Genomic DNA, 17875 nt, shown 5'->3' on the forward strand with positions numbered 1-17875 from the left:
TATCACTGCTGCTCTACACGCTGTTGTTCTCCACACTAGTCCTCAGGGTTGGGTAGGTTACTTTCTAAAAGTATTAGTTTACAGTTCTGTCTAAAATTGTAATCAATAACATAACTTTTGGATTACCCAAACTCAGTAACGTAATCGGATTACTTTCAGTTACTTTCAGATTACTTTCCAGCAACTTAGATTTTTTAACCAGCCCAATTGTTTTGCGATTGTTGCTAAAATCACACCAACAAAACACAAAATAACAGATGAGCATGCTTTGTAATGTTCCTAAAAACAATACATCTATTACTAGTAAGAAGTAATGTGGTACATTGTTTAATTTAATATTTTATGACTCAAGTCTTTTAACCAAAATATCACAGATGAGACAAAAATGTTCACCTGCCCTTTTAATGGTTACCGTGGCAATGTGACTCAAGTCATGTTTGTGCCTGTGAGATTGAGAGCATGGCTGCATTCCAAACATGTTATTTTTATCCCCTCAGCCCTCACAATAGCCACTTTTCCTCTGGGGAATCCCCATCGAAACCGGATGCAATTTGTTTGCCATCTTAAGTGGAGGTCCAATTCACAAACGTTGCCCCCTCGGCCCTCAATTTAGCTTGACGGAGCGAGTGAAAAACTTTGATCACTTGTGGGGTTGATATGACCAACAATTCATGATGCTAGCTTGCTAAAAAAAATATATATAAAAATGACATAGATAGCATTGGCAAATTGGTTTAGTCTCGTAGTGAGGAGCCTATAAAACGTAGTTAGCTTCATAAACATATTTTTGGGCATTCTGAAATGTATTGGAATAAATGACCAAACTATAAAACTAGCTTGCCAGCTATGGGTAGCTAACTGACAGAATTGTTAGCTAGCTAGGTACATTAATAGCTATAGGTTCATTAAGTCTTTAAGCACAACTTCAAGATTTCCACCAAGGACGTTGCCTCTCCAAACACTCGGATGTAAAACGTCATTCAAAGGATGAGGGTTTAGGGCCAAGGGCTGTCTACTTTGAGTTTGGACTGCAGCCCCTGACTAGTAGCCGTATTGTCTTCTCTTCCCTAGCGGTTGAAAGTCAAACATTGAAAAACAACCTAGCTTGTGAACAAAACAATGTAAATAGTCAAGAAACACAAGGACAAAGTCCCACTTCAGTAGACTTTCGTTTCAAGGAAAATAGACTGACTTTTATGCCTGTGCGCAGCACTCTTAAAAATTAATCCTTCACTTAGTTGTTCATGTGCGCACAGTCCCCAGCCAGGCAGTGTTGAAGCTCGAGGTGGGGTAGGCTATAGGAACAAAACGGCAGAAATACTTTGAAAACAGCTACTGCAGCATTTATTTAGCTATAACTGTAATCATACTTGACGATTTTTCTTCACAAATGCAAGGGAAATGCTCACACTGTAGAGCCCTGTCCACCAGCCAACATGGCTGGTGAAATAGACATCTTACCCAACAATGCCAAAATCTACCCGCATTGTCATTTGGTGAGGGCCGGTTATTAATTTTAGGCCCTGATCATACATACACTACAGGTCAAAAGTTTTAGAACACCTACTCATTCAAGGTTTTATCTTTATTTTTTAAAACTATTTTCTAAATACTAGAATGATAGTGAAGACATCACAACTATGAAATAACACATATGAAATCATGTAGTAACCAAAAATGTGTTAAACAATTCAAAATATACTTTATATTTGAGACTCTTAAAATAGCCATCATTTGCATTGATGACAGCTTTGTACACTCTTGGCATTCTCTCAACCAGCTTCACCTGAAATGCTTTTAAAACAGCCTTGAATGAGTTCCCACATATGCTGAGCACTTGTTGGCTGCTTTTCCTTCACTCTGAGGTCCGACTCATCCCAAACCCTCTCAATTTGGTGGAAGCCAGGTCATCTGATGCAGCACTCCATCACTTTCCTTCTTGGTAAAATAGCCCTTACACAACCTGGAGATGTGTTGGGTCATTGTCCTGTTGAAAAATAAATGATAGTGGGACTAAGTCCAAACCAGATGGGATGGTGTATCGCTGGAAAATGCTGTGGTAGCCATGCTGGTTAAGTGTGCCGATTAATTCAAAATATTTCAGAGTGACACCAGCAAAGCACCCCCACACCATAACACCTCCTCCTCCATGCTTCACGGTGGGAAATACACATGCAGAGATCATCTTTTCTCCCACACCGTGTCTCACAAAGACAGCGGTTGGAATAAGAAATCACAAATTTGGACTCCAAATTTCCACCAGTCTAATGCCCATTGCTCGCAAGTCTCTTCTTATATTTGGTGTCCTTTAGTAGTGGTTTCTTTGCAGCAATTCAAAAGGCACTCGCACATCAGAGCAATCGTTTTTGCAGGTGCAGCAATTCGACCATGAAGGCCTGATTCACATAATCTCCTCTGAACAGTAGATGTTGAGATGTGTCTGTTACTTGAACTCTGTGGGATGCAATTTCGGAGGCTGGTAACTCTAAAGAACATCTGAACATTCCTGTGGCTGTCCTCATGAGAGCCAGTTTCACCATAGCGCTTGATGGTTTTTGCGACTGCACTTGAAGAAACTTTCAATGTTCTTGACATTTTTCCTATTGACTGACCTTCATGTCTTAAAGTAATGATGGACTGTCATTTCTCTTTGCTTATTTGAGCTGTTCTTGCCATAATATGGACTCTGTCTTTTACCAAATAGGGCTATCTTCTGTATACTCCCCCTACCTTGTCACAACACAACTGATTGGCTCAAACACATTAAGGAGGAAATAAATTCCACAAATGAACTTTTAAGAAGGTACACCTGTTCATTGAAATGCATTCCAGGTGACGACCTCATGATGCTGGTTGAGAGAATGCCAAGAGTGTGCAAAGCTGTCATCAAGGCAAAAGGTGGCTATTTGAAGAATCTCAAATATAAAATGTATTTTTATTTGTTTAACACTTTTTTGGTAACTACATGATTCCATGTGTTATTTCATTGTTTTGATATATTCACTATTATTCTACAATGTAGAAATGAGTAAAAAATAAAGAAAAACCCTAAAATGAGTAAGTGTTCTAAAACTTTTGATCGGTAGTGTGTGTTTGATACCAATTGATTTACAACCTAGCACAGGAATTTACCAATTCACTTTGGGCCTCAAACTACTTTGTCTATAAAACACAAAATAGTTGCTTCATATTTGTTGTATATGACTAATGTCACATGGACATCAATTAATGTAGTAAGTGGATGACATTTATGTATGTGTGATCCATAAATACTTTCATCGATTGGAGCAGAGTAATGAGAGTTGTATTGATCCTGCAGCACTAGGTCCTCCTATGGGGGGCAGTAGAGATAAAGTAGTACTCACTATTGGGCAGAGTCATTGAGTTGGTATTCTCGGGCGCGGCTGAAGCACTCCTGGATGCCGGAGTCAGACCACAGGCGGATCATAGCCCCCAGGAGCTCAGGAGAGTAGGGCTCAGTGTCCTCCATACGACTCACCACGTCACACACCATCTTAGCATCAGCCTGAGGAGGGAGAGGAACAACAGGTACATTATACATAGCACCTTTAATAAAGTATATTTACATATTAGTCATTTAGTAACCATTCTTATCCAGAGAGACTTACAGGAGCAATTATGGTTAAGTACCTTGCTCAAGGGCACATTGACAGCTTTTTCACTTAGTCAGCTCAGCGATTTGAACCAGCATCTTTTCAGTTACTTTCCCAACACTCTTAACCACTAGGCTACCTGCCGCCCAATACACACAAGCCTGTAGAGAGGAAAACATCAGCCTGTAGAAAGGAACAGATATAGCACTCACATTAAGTATCCATATCACAATACAATCAGAGAGGTATTTCCTTTGCAAAGATAATACTTCTAAAATTACAGTGTAATTAGAAAATACCCGTAAGAAAAACAATTGCAGTTAGAGTGCAGTATAACTGTAGAACACTGCAAATATTGAGTCCAAAATAAGTTTTTTTAACTGCAGTAATTGTGCAGTGTAACTGCAGTTACAGTGCACTATAATTGCAGTTTCACTGCAGTACACTGCAGTTATTCTGCAATTACTGAGTCCAAAACACCACAGCCGACTGCAGTTACTGCAGTTTCAAAACGGCAATCTTTTTTTGTAAGGGTAGAGATATCTAAATCTAGGAGCTGAAATGAAATAACTGTTTTTCATTCCACTAGTGTCTACAAATGCAAAGGTTACAGGAGAGGCGCATCCTGGAAGGAGTGATCCTGCCTTCCCCGCATAACCCCAAAAACTAGTCACGAATCACAATGTCCCGAACTGAGCACTGGGTCTGGGAAAGTGTTTCAGCCCTTATTACTGACCCCCCACTGCCTGGCTAGAGAGTTATACAACAGTGACTCAATTACAGGCTGGGCGTCCTGTGTGTGTGTTTATGGACCACTACTCTGCCTCTCATCTCTGCAGTTGCTAATCCCACCGACATCCTGTGGGCTCCACTCCTAGTCCATATTGAAATGGAACAACCACCCACCAACCCACCCTGAGTATTGGAGCGTGATAACATAGTAGTGTAGGGAGTCATTGACCCATGTGCCCTCTCTGAATGACCATGTGCAGTTGACACCCACCAGATCGACAGGCTCTAGTATGTGCTGGGACATGCTACAGCTTTCACACAGCAGCTGCTGCCTGTTTGTCACTCACAGCACCAATCAGGTCCCTAGTTACCAACAGAGTAAAGGTCATGGGCGTCACTAAGAAGGGGGAAAAAACTCCTCAGCCTCTATGTTTCACCAGCTGCTGCTGCTGCTCTGAAGCTGATCAATACCCAGAATCATTGATAATGATCTACACACCGGATACACATTGGTCTGCTCACACACAAACCTACAGTGGGGCAAAAAAAGTATTTAGTCAGCCACCAATTGTGCAAGTTCTCCCACTTAAAAAGATGAGAGAGGCCTGTAATTTTCATCATAGGTACACTTCAACTATGACAGACAAAATGAGAAAAAAAAATCCAGAAAATCACATTGTAGGATTTTTAATTAATTTATTTGCAAATTATGGTGGAAAATAAGTATTTGGTCACCTACAAATAAGCAAGATTTCTGGCTCTTACAGACCTGTAACTTCTTCTTTAAGAGGCTCCTCTGTCCTCCACTCGTTACCTGTATTAATGACACCTGTTTGAACTTGTTATCAGTATAAAAGACACCTGTCCACAACCTCAAACAGTCACACTCCAAACTCCACTATGGCCAAGACCAAAGAGCTGTCAAAGGACACCAGAAACAAAATTGTAGACCTGCACCAGGCTGGGAAGACTGAATCTTCAATAGGTAAGCAGCTTGGTTTGAAGAAATCAACTGTGGGAGAAATTATTAGGATATGGAAGACATACAAGACCACTGATAATCTCCCTCGATCTGGGGCTCCATGCAAGATCTCACCCTGTGGGGTCAAAATGATCACAAGAACGGTGAGCAAAAAACCCAGAACCATACGAACGGAGGAATGGGCCAAAATACCAGCAACAGTGTGTGAAAACCTTGTGAAGACTTACAGAAAACGTTTGACCTCTGTCATTGCCAACAAAGGGTATATAACAAAGTATTGAGATAAACTTTCGTTATTGACCAAATACTTATTTTCCACCATAATTTGCAAATAAATTCATTAAAAATCCTACAATGTGATTTTCTGGATTTTTTCTCTCTCATTTTGTCTGTCATAGTTGAAGTGTACCTATGATGAAAATTACAGGCCTCTCTCATCTTTTTAAGTGGGAGAACTTGCACAATTGGTGACTTGGTTGGTACTTTTTTGCCCCACTGTACCTGCAATCTCCTCTATAATGGTGGACAGGATGAGGCATGCAAAAAAATAAAACAGTGCTTTCTCCCTTCCTCTAATCTCCTCACTTGCTCAACACTTCCCTTCCTTACATAATTGCCCTGATGTCATTCTCACTTCTTTATGTAGCATTGGTCCAAAGTTACACTAACACAAAGCCATGCAGTGTCTGCAGCCAAGGTCCTGAAAAGAGCGTTTTGTTCCTTTTAGCAGGAGAGCTAAGGCAGCTTAGCTGTGACAAAGCCCAGCATTTTAGGTCAGACTCACTCTGCAGTCCTAACCTGGGGAAAGAGGCTAGACCAGCCAACTGAGCAAGGAGAGGGAGGAACACTTCAACCAAAATCAGCACAAAAACAAGCGTGAGAAATAGAGAATAGCTTTGATAAGGGGAGAGAGAGAAAATGAGAATCAGGTTGGAATTGCCAATTTGGTATCTCAGGAGATTCTCTCTATGCCATACAGTATTTTCCCTGGTGGGAGAGAGAGACTGCTGTGTTCACATCAACACGAAAAGCCTGGGGACATCTGGAACCCAGCACAGGAGAAGTGACAGGAACTGCTATCACCATTAAGGTCTGACACACTAAAATACATCTCAGTGGGAGATACTGAGATGAGGAAACCAAGAAGCTCCAGCTATAACATTACCACCTGTATTTCATACTAGGGGAGAGTGTGGTAAGTTGAGTCAAATGGTTAGTTGAGCCACCCCTTGTTTCTAGGAAACCATATACAAAAGTAACCATGTGACCAAATATTTATGAAGATGTCATATTTTCATGGAGTCTGTGAAGAAACCACATGGAAAAAGTGGTAAGCAAGTTAGGTCCAAAACACAGATTTTTACCAAGTCAAATGAATGTATTGTGTTACAGGTTTCATGATGCTCGTATCTAAACCAAAGTAGATACATCATTTGGGGTCTCTATAAGCACCAATAAGAGGTCCTAAATCTTAGAAAAAAGAACCCTTTCTGTGGGTTATATGGGTTCTTTCGCAGTGCCCATAGGAAAACCCTTTCTGTTTCCAGGTAGAACTCGTTTATGTTTCATGTAGAACTATTTGTGTAAAGGGTTCCACATGGAACTCAAAAGGGTTCTACCTGGAACCAAAAGGGTTCTACCTGGAACCAAACAAGGTTCTTCAAAGGGTTCTACCTGGAACCAAAAAAGTTCTTCAAGGGTTATCCTATCGGAAAGACGAAAAACTTAAAAAAGTTCTAGATAGTACCTGTTTTTCTAAGAGTGTAGCATGAAAGTGCATCCTTGTAGCTGTGTGGACAAAAGTAGTCAACATGTTTGCCATGCGGTAAATTGAGCCAATGTCTACCATGCCTCATACAAATGACTACATTTAGTCAGTTCTATGCATAATACACATCGTAGTGCATTTGTATTGTTCCAGGCAGACATCATCATGTCCAGTGTATACAGGCGTAAAACAAGCCGGGGCTAACCCCCCTTCAGGTTCTTGCGAGAACAGCAAAGGAAGTAAGAAAAGGGAGATGTCCATTTGAGCAGCAGCAAGGGCTAAATAAAATAGACTGAATGACACTGAAGAGGTACATTGACAAAAAAGAAAAACATGTAGCTGTGTGAAACAAGGCTATGACAGAGCAGGTACATAAGGTCTTATCTGATGACATGGAGTCTGAGCTTGATGAACATGTCAAGAATCACAGGACCATTTTCAGCCCCCTTAGTTGCCTCAAATGTAGAGAAATTGGCACATCGAAACAACATCCCTTACCCATACAACTGGTCAAGAAATGGAAGGGTAAGTCATACTGAACAGCGAGATCTATATTTGAATGTAGGCATACATTTAAGATATACAATATACCACACCCCCATTCCATGAATTAAACTTTGACCTACCAGCACCATCACCCACTGTCACAGGACACTATCACCCACTTATCCCAAGGCAGCTCAACTGACCTTGTCCCGATGCTCAAATTACCCCATTCCCGGGTTAAGTTGTACCAAGAGACAACTTTTTTTTCGACAAGCTATGTTTTCAAAACAGTTATGTTTACAAGAATTCTGATTATTATTTCCAGGAATACACAACATCTTAAAACATATGTCTTTGTTAGAAAGAATACTATATTTCCCTTGACGTAGTGACGCTGAATGTAAAAAAGGCTCTTTGTCTCCTAGTAAGCCTAACCTTTAAGTACAGGCCCTGTGAACTCAGTTGGATGGAGCCCTGTAGGCCACACCTCCTCCACTATAGACGGTTTCAACAGTCAAAACAAAAACAAATCCACGCACGGCCTGATAGGAACGATCTCCACTGACCCCTGACTGATATAAACTCAAAAGGGCATTTATCTCCAACTGACACCCACTGCCTCTGACTCAGATTGCCTCCACACTCCACATCCATTCAACTGTTCAAAAGGCAGCTTAGGGCCACATCCCTGTGTCATCTCCCACTACTGGCCCTTAGAGAAGGCCACACATTTTATCAGGCCTTTATTGTCCAGCAGTCAAGCATAATATGGCAGTTGAACACTAGAAAACTGTTTTGTGCGACTCAAACGTTCTCATGATATTGGACGGCTAACCATCTTACAATAAAAATGGACACATACTGTTTATGTGCTGTAGGCCCACAGGCAGTAACTTGTCCAGAACATTTTGAATGGAATGGCCAATGCAAGGTGGAAGTTTTCAATATAGTGAAGACATCAACACTATGAAATAACACATTTGGAATCATGTAGTAACCAAAAAAGTGTAAAAGAAATTAAAATATACTTTATATTTTAGATTATTCAAAGTAGCCACCCTTTGCCTTGATGACAGCTTTGCAAACTCTTGGCATTCTCTCAACCAGCTTCATGGGGAATGCTTTTCCAACAGTCTTGAAGGAGTTCCCACATATGCTGAGCACTTGTTGGCTGCTTTTCCTTCATTCTACGGTCCAACTCATCCCAAACCATCTCAATTGGGTTGAGGTCAGGTGATTGTGGAGGCCAGGTCGTCTGATGCACCACTCCAGCACCCTCCTTCTTGGTCAAATAGCCCTTACACAGGCTGGAGGTGTGATTTGGGTCATTGTCCTGTTGAAAAAGAAATTATAATGGGACTAAGCGCAAACCAGATGGGATGGCGTATCACTGCAGAATGATGTGGTAGCCATACTGGTCAATTGTGCCTTGAATTCTAAATGAATCCATGATAGTGTCACCAGCAAAGCACCCCCACAGCATCACACCTCCTCCTCCATGCTTCACGGTGGAAACCACACATGCGGAGATCATTTGTTCACCTACTCCTTTTCTCACAAAGACACAGCGTTTGGAACCAAAAATCTCAAATTTGGACTCATCGGACCAAAGGACAGATTTCCACCGGTCTAATGTCCATTGCTCGTGTTTCTTGGCCCAAGCAAGTCTCTTCTTATTATTGGTGTCCTTTAGTAGTGGTTTCTTTGAAGCAATTCGACCATGAATGCTTGATTCACGTCATCTCCTCTAAACAGGGGGGGGGGGCTCCTGAGTGGCGCAGCAGTCTAAGGCACTGCATCTCAGTGCTAGAGGCATCACTTCAGACCCTGGCTCGATTCCAGGCTGTATCACAACGGCCGAGATTGGGAGTCCCATAGGGCAGCGCACAATTGTCCCAGTGTAATCTGGGTTAGGGTATGGCTGGGGTAGGCTGTCAATGTAAATATGAATTTGTTCTTAACTGGCTTGCCTAGTTAAATAAAGGTTCAATAAAAAAATACTAATAAAAACAGTTGAACTCTGTGCAGCATTTATTTGGCTGCAATTTCTGAGTCTGGTAACTCTAATGAACTTATCCTCTACAACAGAGATACAGTTGAAGTCGGAAGTTTACATACAAAGAATGGAGTCATTCAAACTTGTTTTACAACAACTCCACAAATTTCTTGTTAACAAACTATAGTTTTGGCAAGTCGGTTAGGACATCTGCTTTGTACATGACACAAGGAATTTTTTCAACAATTATTTACAGACAGATTATTTCACTTATAATTCACTGTATCACCATTTCATTGGGTCAGAAGTTTACATACACTAAGTTGACTGTGCCTTTAATGTGTTTAAGCCAATCAGTTGTGTTGTGACAAGGTAGGGGGTGGTATACAGAAGATAGCCCTATTTGGTCCATATTATGGCAAGAACAGCTCAAATAAGCAAAGAGAAATTACAGTCCATCATTACTCTAAGACATGAAGGTCAGTCAATCTGGAACATTTCACGAGATTTGAAAGTTTCTTCAAGTGCAGTCACAAAAACCATCAAGCGCTATGATGAAACTGTCTCTCATGAGGACAGCCACAGGAAAGGATGACCCAGAGTTACAGTTGAAGTCGTAAGTTTACATACACTTTAGCCAATTACATTTAAACTCAGTTTTTCACAATTCCTGACATTTAATCAGAGTAAAAATTAGAATCACCACAGTTAGCATCACCACTTTATTTTAAGAATGTGAAATGTCAGAATAATAGTAGAGAGAATTATTTCTTTCAGCCTTTATTTCTTTCATCACATTCCCAGTGGGTCAGAAGATTACATACAGTCAATTAGTATTTGGTAGCGTTGCCTTAAAATGGTTTAACTTGGGTCAAATGTTTTGGGTAACCTTCCACAAGCTTCCCACAATAGGTTGGGTGAATTTTGCCCCATTCCTCCTGATAGAGCTTCTGTAACTGAGTCGGGTTTGTAGGCCTCCTTGCTCACACACGCTTTATCAGTTTTGCCCACAAATTTTCTGTGGGATTGAGGTCAGGGCTTTGTGATGGCCACTCTAATACCTTGACTTTGTTGTCCTCAAGCCATTTTGCCACAACTTTGGAAGTATGCTTGGGGTCATTGTCCATTTGGAAGACCCATTTGTGACCAAGATTTACCTTCCTGACTGATGTCTTGAGATGTTGCTTCAATATATCCACATCATTTTCCTCCCTCATGATGCCATCTGTTTTGTGACGTGCACCAGCACCTCCTGCAGCAAAGCAACCCCACAACATGATGCTGCCACCCTCGTGCTTCACGGTTGGGATGGTGTTCTTCAGCTTGCAAGCCTCCCCCTTTTTCCTCCAAACATAACAATGGTCATTATGGCCAAACAGTTCTATTTTTGTTTCATCAGACCAGAGGACATTTCTCCAAAAAGTACAATCTTTGTCCCCATGTGCAGTTGCAAACTGTAGTCTGGCTTTTTTATGGCTGTTCTGGAGCAGTGGCTTCTTCCTTGCTGAGTGGCCTTTCAGGTTATGTCGATATAGGACTTGTTTTTACTGTGGATATAGATACTTTTGTACCTGTTTCCTCCAGCATCTTCACAAGGTCCTTTGCTGTTGTTCTGGGATTGATTTGCACTTTTTGCACCAAAGTACGTTCATCTCTAGGAGACAGAACGCATCTCCTTCCTGAGCGGTATGACTGCTGCATCGTCCCATGGTGTTTATACTTGTGTACTATTGTTTGTACAGATGAACGTGGTACCTTCAGGCGTTTGGAAATTGCTCCCAAGGATGAACCAGACTTGTGGTCTACAATTTATTGTGGGAAGCTGATGTTACAGGCGAAACCCAGATAAAAATCCAATCAGGAAGTGCCCCATATTTTGAAAGCGCTGTATGCCAATGACTCCTTATATGGCTGTGAATGGGCTACGAATGAGCTTACGCTTTCTACGTATTCCCCAAGCTGTCTACAGCATTGTGACGTCTTTTTACGCATTTATGTTGAAGAATAGCCGTAAGGGACCACATTGAGCAAGTGGTCACATGATGGCTCCCACAGAAAATCTTGCGTAAAGTACAGCGGTAGCCATTATTCCAATCGCTTCTAATGAGAAACCAATTGTCCCTGTGGATATATTATCGAATAGATATGTGAAAAACACTTTGAGGGTTGATTCTAAACAACGTTTGCCATGTTTCTGTCGATATTATGGAGCTAATTTGGAAAAAAGTTTGGCATTGTAGTGACCGGAAAATGATCGATTTCTCAGCCAAACGTGAAGAACAAACAGAGCTATTTCGCCTACAAAAATAATCTTTTTGGAAAAAAGGAACATTTGCTAACTAACTGGGAGTCTCCTGAGTGAAAACATCCGAAGTTCTTCAAAGGTAAATGATTTAATTTGATCGCTTTTCTTATTTTCGTGAAAATGTTGCCTGCTGCTAGCAGGGCATAGTGCTATGCTAGGCTATGATAAACTTACACAAATGCTTGTCTAGCGTTGGCTGTGAAGCATATTTTGAAAATCTGAGATGAAAGTGTGATTAACAAAAGGCTAAGCTGTGTCTCAATATATTTCATTTGTGATTTTCATGAATAGGAATATTTTCTAGGAAGATTTATGTCCGTTGCGTTATGCTAATTAGTGTCAGATGATGATAACGGGCCCGTTCACGGGCTGGGAGTCACTACAGGTTAAGAAGGAAAGAAATTCAACAAATGAACTTTTAACAAGGCACACACGTTAATTGAAATGCATTCCAGGTGACTACCTCATGAAACTGAAAAATAGTAAAAATAAAGAAAAACCCTGGAATGAGTAGGTGTGTCCAAACTTTTGACTGGTACTGTATACACTATGGTTCAAAAGTTTGGGGCCACTTAGAAATGTCCTTGTTTTTTAAATAAAAGCACATTTTTGTCCCTTAAAATAATATCAAATTGATCAGAAATGCAGCATAGACATTGATCAGAAATACAGTGTAGACATTGTTAATGTTGTAAATTACATTTGTAGCTAGAAAAGGCAGATTTTTATGGAATATCTATATAGGCGTACATAAGCCCATTCATTACCAGCAACCATCACTCCTCTGTCCAATGGCACGTTGTGTTAGCTAATCCAAGTTTATCATTTTAAAAGGCTAATTGATCATTAGAAAACCCCTTACAAATATGCTAGCACAGCTGAAGACTGTAATCCTGATTAAAGAAGCAATACAACTGGCCTTCTTTAGACTACTTAAGTATCTGGAGCATCAGCATTTGTGGGTTCGATTACAGGCTCAAAATGGCCAGAAACAAAGAACTTTCTTCTGAAACTCATCAGTCTATTCTTGTTCTGAGAAATGAAGGCTATTCCATGCAAGAAATTGCCAATAAACTGAAGATCTTGTACAACGCTGTGTACTACTCCCTTCACAGAACAAAGCAAACCGTCTCTAACCAGAATAGAAAGAGGAGTGGGAGGCCCCGGTGCACAACTGAGCAAGAGGACAAGTACATTAGATTGTCTAGTTTGAGAAACAGATGCCTCAAGTTCTCAACTGGCAGCTTCATTAACTTCTTGGTGACAGGGGGCAGTATTTTCACATCCGGATGAAATGCATGCCCAAATTCAACTGCCTCCTACTCATCCCCAGAAGATAAGATATGCATATTATTAGTAGATTTGGATAGAAAACTCTGAAGTTTCTAAAACTGTCTTTGAGTATAACAGAACTTATGTAGCATGCGAAACCCCAAGGACAAACCATTCAGATTTGTTTTGTTTTGAGGTCACTCTTTTCAATGGGATTTCATTGGGTATCCTGATTTCTAAGGGACCTTCTTGCTGTTCCTACCGCTTCCACTGGATGTCACCAGTCGTTAGAAATTGGTTGAGGTTTTTCCTTTGTGTAATGAAGAAGTACCCCTGCTCAAAACGAGGGTCACTTCAAGTGTACTGTTAGGTAGATGCGTGTGACCAGAAAGGTAGAGTCAGTTTGTTTTCTTCCTGTATTGAACACAGATCATCCCGTCTTCAATTTTATGGATGATTTACTTTAAAAAATACCTAAAGTTGTATTACAAAAGTAGTTTGAAATGTTTTGGCAAAGTTTACAGGTAACTTTTGAGATATTTTGTAGTCACGTTGCGCAAGTTGGAACCAGTGTTTTTCTGGATCAAACGCGTCAAATAAATGGACATTTTAGATATATATCGACGGAATTAATCGAACAAAAGGACCATTTGTGATGTTTATGGGACATATTGGAGTGCCAACAAAAGAAGTTCGTCAAAGGTAAGGCATGATTTAGATTTTTATTTCTGCGTTTTATGTTGCGCCTGCAGGGTTGAAATACGTTTTCTCTCTTTGTTTACAGAGGTGCTACCCTCAGATAATAGCATTGTTTGCTTTTGCCGAAAACCCTTTTTGAAATCTGTCATGTTGGCCTGATTCACAACGTGTAGCTTTAATTGTATCTTACATGTGTGATTTCATGAAAGTTCGATTTTTATAGTAATTTATTGAATTTGGCACTCTGCATTTTCACTGGCTTTTGGACAGGTGGGACGCTAGCGTCACATATCCCAGAGAGGTTAAATAGTACCCACAAAACACCAGTCTTAACATCAACAGTGAAGAAGGGACTCCGGGATGCTGGCCTTCTAGGCAGAGTTGCAAAGAAAAAGCCATATCTCAGACTGGCCAATAAAAATAAAAGATTAAGATGGGCAAAAGAATACAGACACTGGACAGAGGAACTAGCCTAGAAGACCAGCATCCCAGAGTTGCCTCTTCACTGTTGTGTTGCGGGTACTATTTAATGAAGCTGCCAGTTGAGGACTTGTGAGGCGTCTGTTTCTCAAACTAGACAATCTAATGTACTTGTCCTCTTGCTCAGTTGTGCACCGGTGCCTCCCACTGCTCTTTCTATTCTGGTTAGAGCCAGTTTGCGCTGTTCTGTGAAGGGAGTACTTTGAGTCAAAGTATCAAGATAATACCATCCAAAATAATATTGCGATATGTAACTGTACTGATTTTTCTCCCCATCACTCTCTCATTTTTATTTTGCTTCATAGAATGAAGCACACATGGATAATGGGGACTGTGATTGCCTATTGAATTTAAAATCAGCTTCAAACAAACACATCATAGCGATTCATTATCACCCCTGTGCCAGGCTGGGGAGAATAGAGCAATCTTCATCAGCATTCATTCATTAGAGTAAGCAGGCTCCCTTTAAAGGGATGCTGAGGGATTTGAATAATGTATATCTCCCTCTCTCGCTCCATGAAAAAGAGACGGTACACATTCCTTACTCCCCTCCCCATACAGGGAAAGCCTTATAGCACCTTAATGCATAAACCTCATCCCACCTTTGTAGTGAGGAAACCTACGAACCATGAAATGTAAAATTATTAGTGTGAACTATGGTGCATTTTAAACTCCATGGGCCAGTCTAGTCAAGGTGGCCTCCATTTGTTTAGTGCCAACGCAGCGACAGAGGTGACCTTTCCTTCCTAATTAGAGCAGGGCCATCAGAGGCGATCTACTTCCTGCTGAGATATAAGGTCCCTGGTCCCTCCCTGAGCCTGGCTGCACCCTGCCTGCTCCCTGCTCCTGTGTGGGTCCACATCAAACAGGTGACTTCCTGCCTGCCCTTCTCACCCAGCCCTGTGAGATCCAGTACCAGCACCACTACTCCCCAGCATCAGCACAGATTAGGATTAAAAGCCCACAAAGTGCCTGTTTATTGGTATTATAATATACCCTTCTCAGACTGTATCACCACAACACCCCATGTTCTAATGTACTCCCATTCTTAGCTACTGTTATCCTATCTTAAAAAATACACATTTTGATCACAGCTCAAAATTGAGGATTAGGATAGTGATGGGGATAAAGGGGTGCAGGTTAAATGTAATGTAGGACATTTTTAGGTTTCATGCAGTACTATAATATTCTGGTCCCAGATCTGTTATGTTTGCCATAACCAATGACCATACAGTAGGACTTGGCTATACAGCACAAACAGATCTGGGACTAGGCTAATGGGCTTGTACTTTTCCCCCGGGTTACACAACTTCCTGTTCCACTGTAACAGTCTGTGTGGTGGGTGAGCTGAACAGCACTCCACTCCACTGATGATCCTGAGAGACTGCACAGTAATTATGAACAGTCAGGTGCTGGACATTATGCACAGATGGCTATCCATCACTGAGGGTTAATTATCCCAATGTGTGTGTGTGTGTGTGTGTGTGTGTGTGGTCATGATCACTTGGCTGGCTCTGTCAGCAGCTGCTGCTCAGGCCTCATGGTCCACTACTCAAGGTACTGTACAGGGAGCCTCTGTGGCAGACGCCTGCTCTGAGTTCTTCAGATGGAGAGATGCTACTCTGATTACAGCAGAACCACAGCAGAGGCTGTTTAACCACCCCCGGAGCCTCCACTACAGGTCTAGAACAGATAAGGATACAGAAAATATTGATCACTTCCGTTTATGGCTCTCCCTTTACTGCATGTTGTGTACTGTACAGTAACTATACAGAGGGATGAGGGCTCTGTGGACAAACCATCATGTCACATTACAATTAAACAGTGGGTTGCTTCCTCTTCCTCTCCCAGGAGAGACCGGTGGTCTGATCCAATTTCCTGAGACCAAGCTCTGATATTACATGAACAATTATTTTCATAAACAATTACTGTAGGGCCTATAAAATATGTTTTTCTCTCCCAACATACATTTTTTCCCCATTTAGTTTTTCCAGGTTTCAGTTTTTTCAGGGTTTTGCTCTATAAATGCTTTTTTAATAAAACAAAAAACAAAATGGGATGTTCTAAGTTTATTCTGCCAGGTAGGCACTAGCTACTTTGTAGTTACCATTTAATTGAGAAGGTTTTTGGGAAAGTTTTTCCACCTACCAGACGACGGTTTTCATGACATTAGCATCATCGCTAAGTGGTAGACAAACGTGCACACACATACAGGGGCATTCATGTGCCATTGAACCTCTCAGAAAGTTGAAGGAAAATACGAATCACCGATGCATTTTGTTCATGTCCTATGATAATCTTGGGCAAATGAATTACTTTTCTAATAAATTCAATAAATTTAGTTGATTCCCTATAAAGTTAAACCCATTGTTTAATGTATGGTTTCTGTGATACCGTCCGTGTTCTCTGCAATGCCGATTTTACAGAGCCCTATATAATACCGTTGTCTCTCTTCTATTCTCTGTGTTTGTGAATAGGGCCTCCAGATGAAGAAAGAGACCAGTGAGTGGATGTCTTTCTGTGAGCCAGCACCCCCAGTTGAATTAGCAATGAAGGAAAAGGTCAAAGATCAATGTTCAGCAGCATTAGCTGTCCTGGGGCACAACATGAACATTCTTCAGGAAGGTCACTGCAGCCGTCACCGCGGAGCTCCATGTGAAAACCAAATGGCCTCCGGTATCGACATCTATGATAATCCCCTGGCCACACCTGTAGAGCGAAATCCAGCAGAGAAGAATGTAGCTGAAGGTAAACCCAGAACACAGCTAGAAAAAGTCCACTGTGATCAATAGCTCTGCGTGGGAATTCTATAGCCATCATCATGACAGCATTACCTCTTATTTAATATATTCAATAGAAAAGAACATAGTACATTAGAATACAGTATCTACAGTTATACTCAAAGCACAAGTTATGCCATCCATGTCAAAGGGGAGGTGCGTCTTTCTCTGTATGTATGCATGTATGGTGACCCTGACATCATAGTAGACTGTGTCCACAAACATGGTTTCCTTCACCTTTCTCCCTCTATCTCAACCCCTCATGTCCTTCGCTACCTCTCCCTCTATCTCAACCCCTCATGTCCTTCGCTACCTCTCCCTCTATCTCAACCCCTCATGTCCTTCGCTACCTCTCCCTCTATCGCAACTCCTCATGTCCTTCGCTACCTCTCCCTTCTCCCGCTATGTCCTTCGCTACATCTCTATCTCAACTCCTCATGTCCCTCTCTACCTCTCCCTCTACATCAACTCCTCATGTCCTTCACTAACTCTCCCTTCTCCTTCCATATCAACCCCTCATGTCCTTCGCTACCTCCCTCTTCTCCTTCCATATCAACCCCTCATGTCCTTCACTACCTCCCCCTTCTCCTTTCTCCCTCAATCTTAACTCCTCATGTCCTTCGCTACCTCTCCCTTCTCCCCCTCTCAACCCCTCATGTCCTTCGCTACCTCTCTCTTCTCCTTTCTCCCTCAATCTCAACTCCTCATGTCCTTCGCTACCTCTCCTTTCTCCCTCTCTCAACTCATGTCCTTTGCTACCT

General features: G+C 41.4%; 1 protein-coding gene across 3 annotated transcripts in view; it reads right to left on the reverse strand.

Moving 5' to 3' along the window:
- gnao1a (guanine nucleotide binding protein (G protein), alpha activating activity polypeptide O, a) overlaps nt 1-17875 on the reverse strand; it is a 126983-nt gene that overhangs the window by 23371 nt on the left and 85737 nt on the right. For all 3 annotated transcript variants that reach the window (XM_024379393.2, XM_024379394.2, XM_024379392.1), the window contains exon 4: nt 3366-3526. In XM_024379393.2, the coding sequence (XP_024235161.1) occupies nt 3366-3526 (161 nt within the window). The remainder of the gene's footprint in view (nt 1-3365; nt 3527-17875) is intronic.

Source organism: Oncorhynchus tshawytscha, linkage group LG19, assembly GCF_018296145.1.
Source record: "Oncorhynchus tshawytscha isolate Ot180627B linkage group LG19, Otsh_v2.0, whole genome shotgun sequence".
Lineage (NCBI taxonomy): Eukaryota > Metazoa > Chordata > Actinopteri > Salmoniformes > Salmonidae > Oncorhynchus > Oncorhynchus tshawytscha.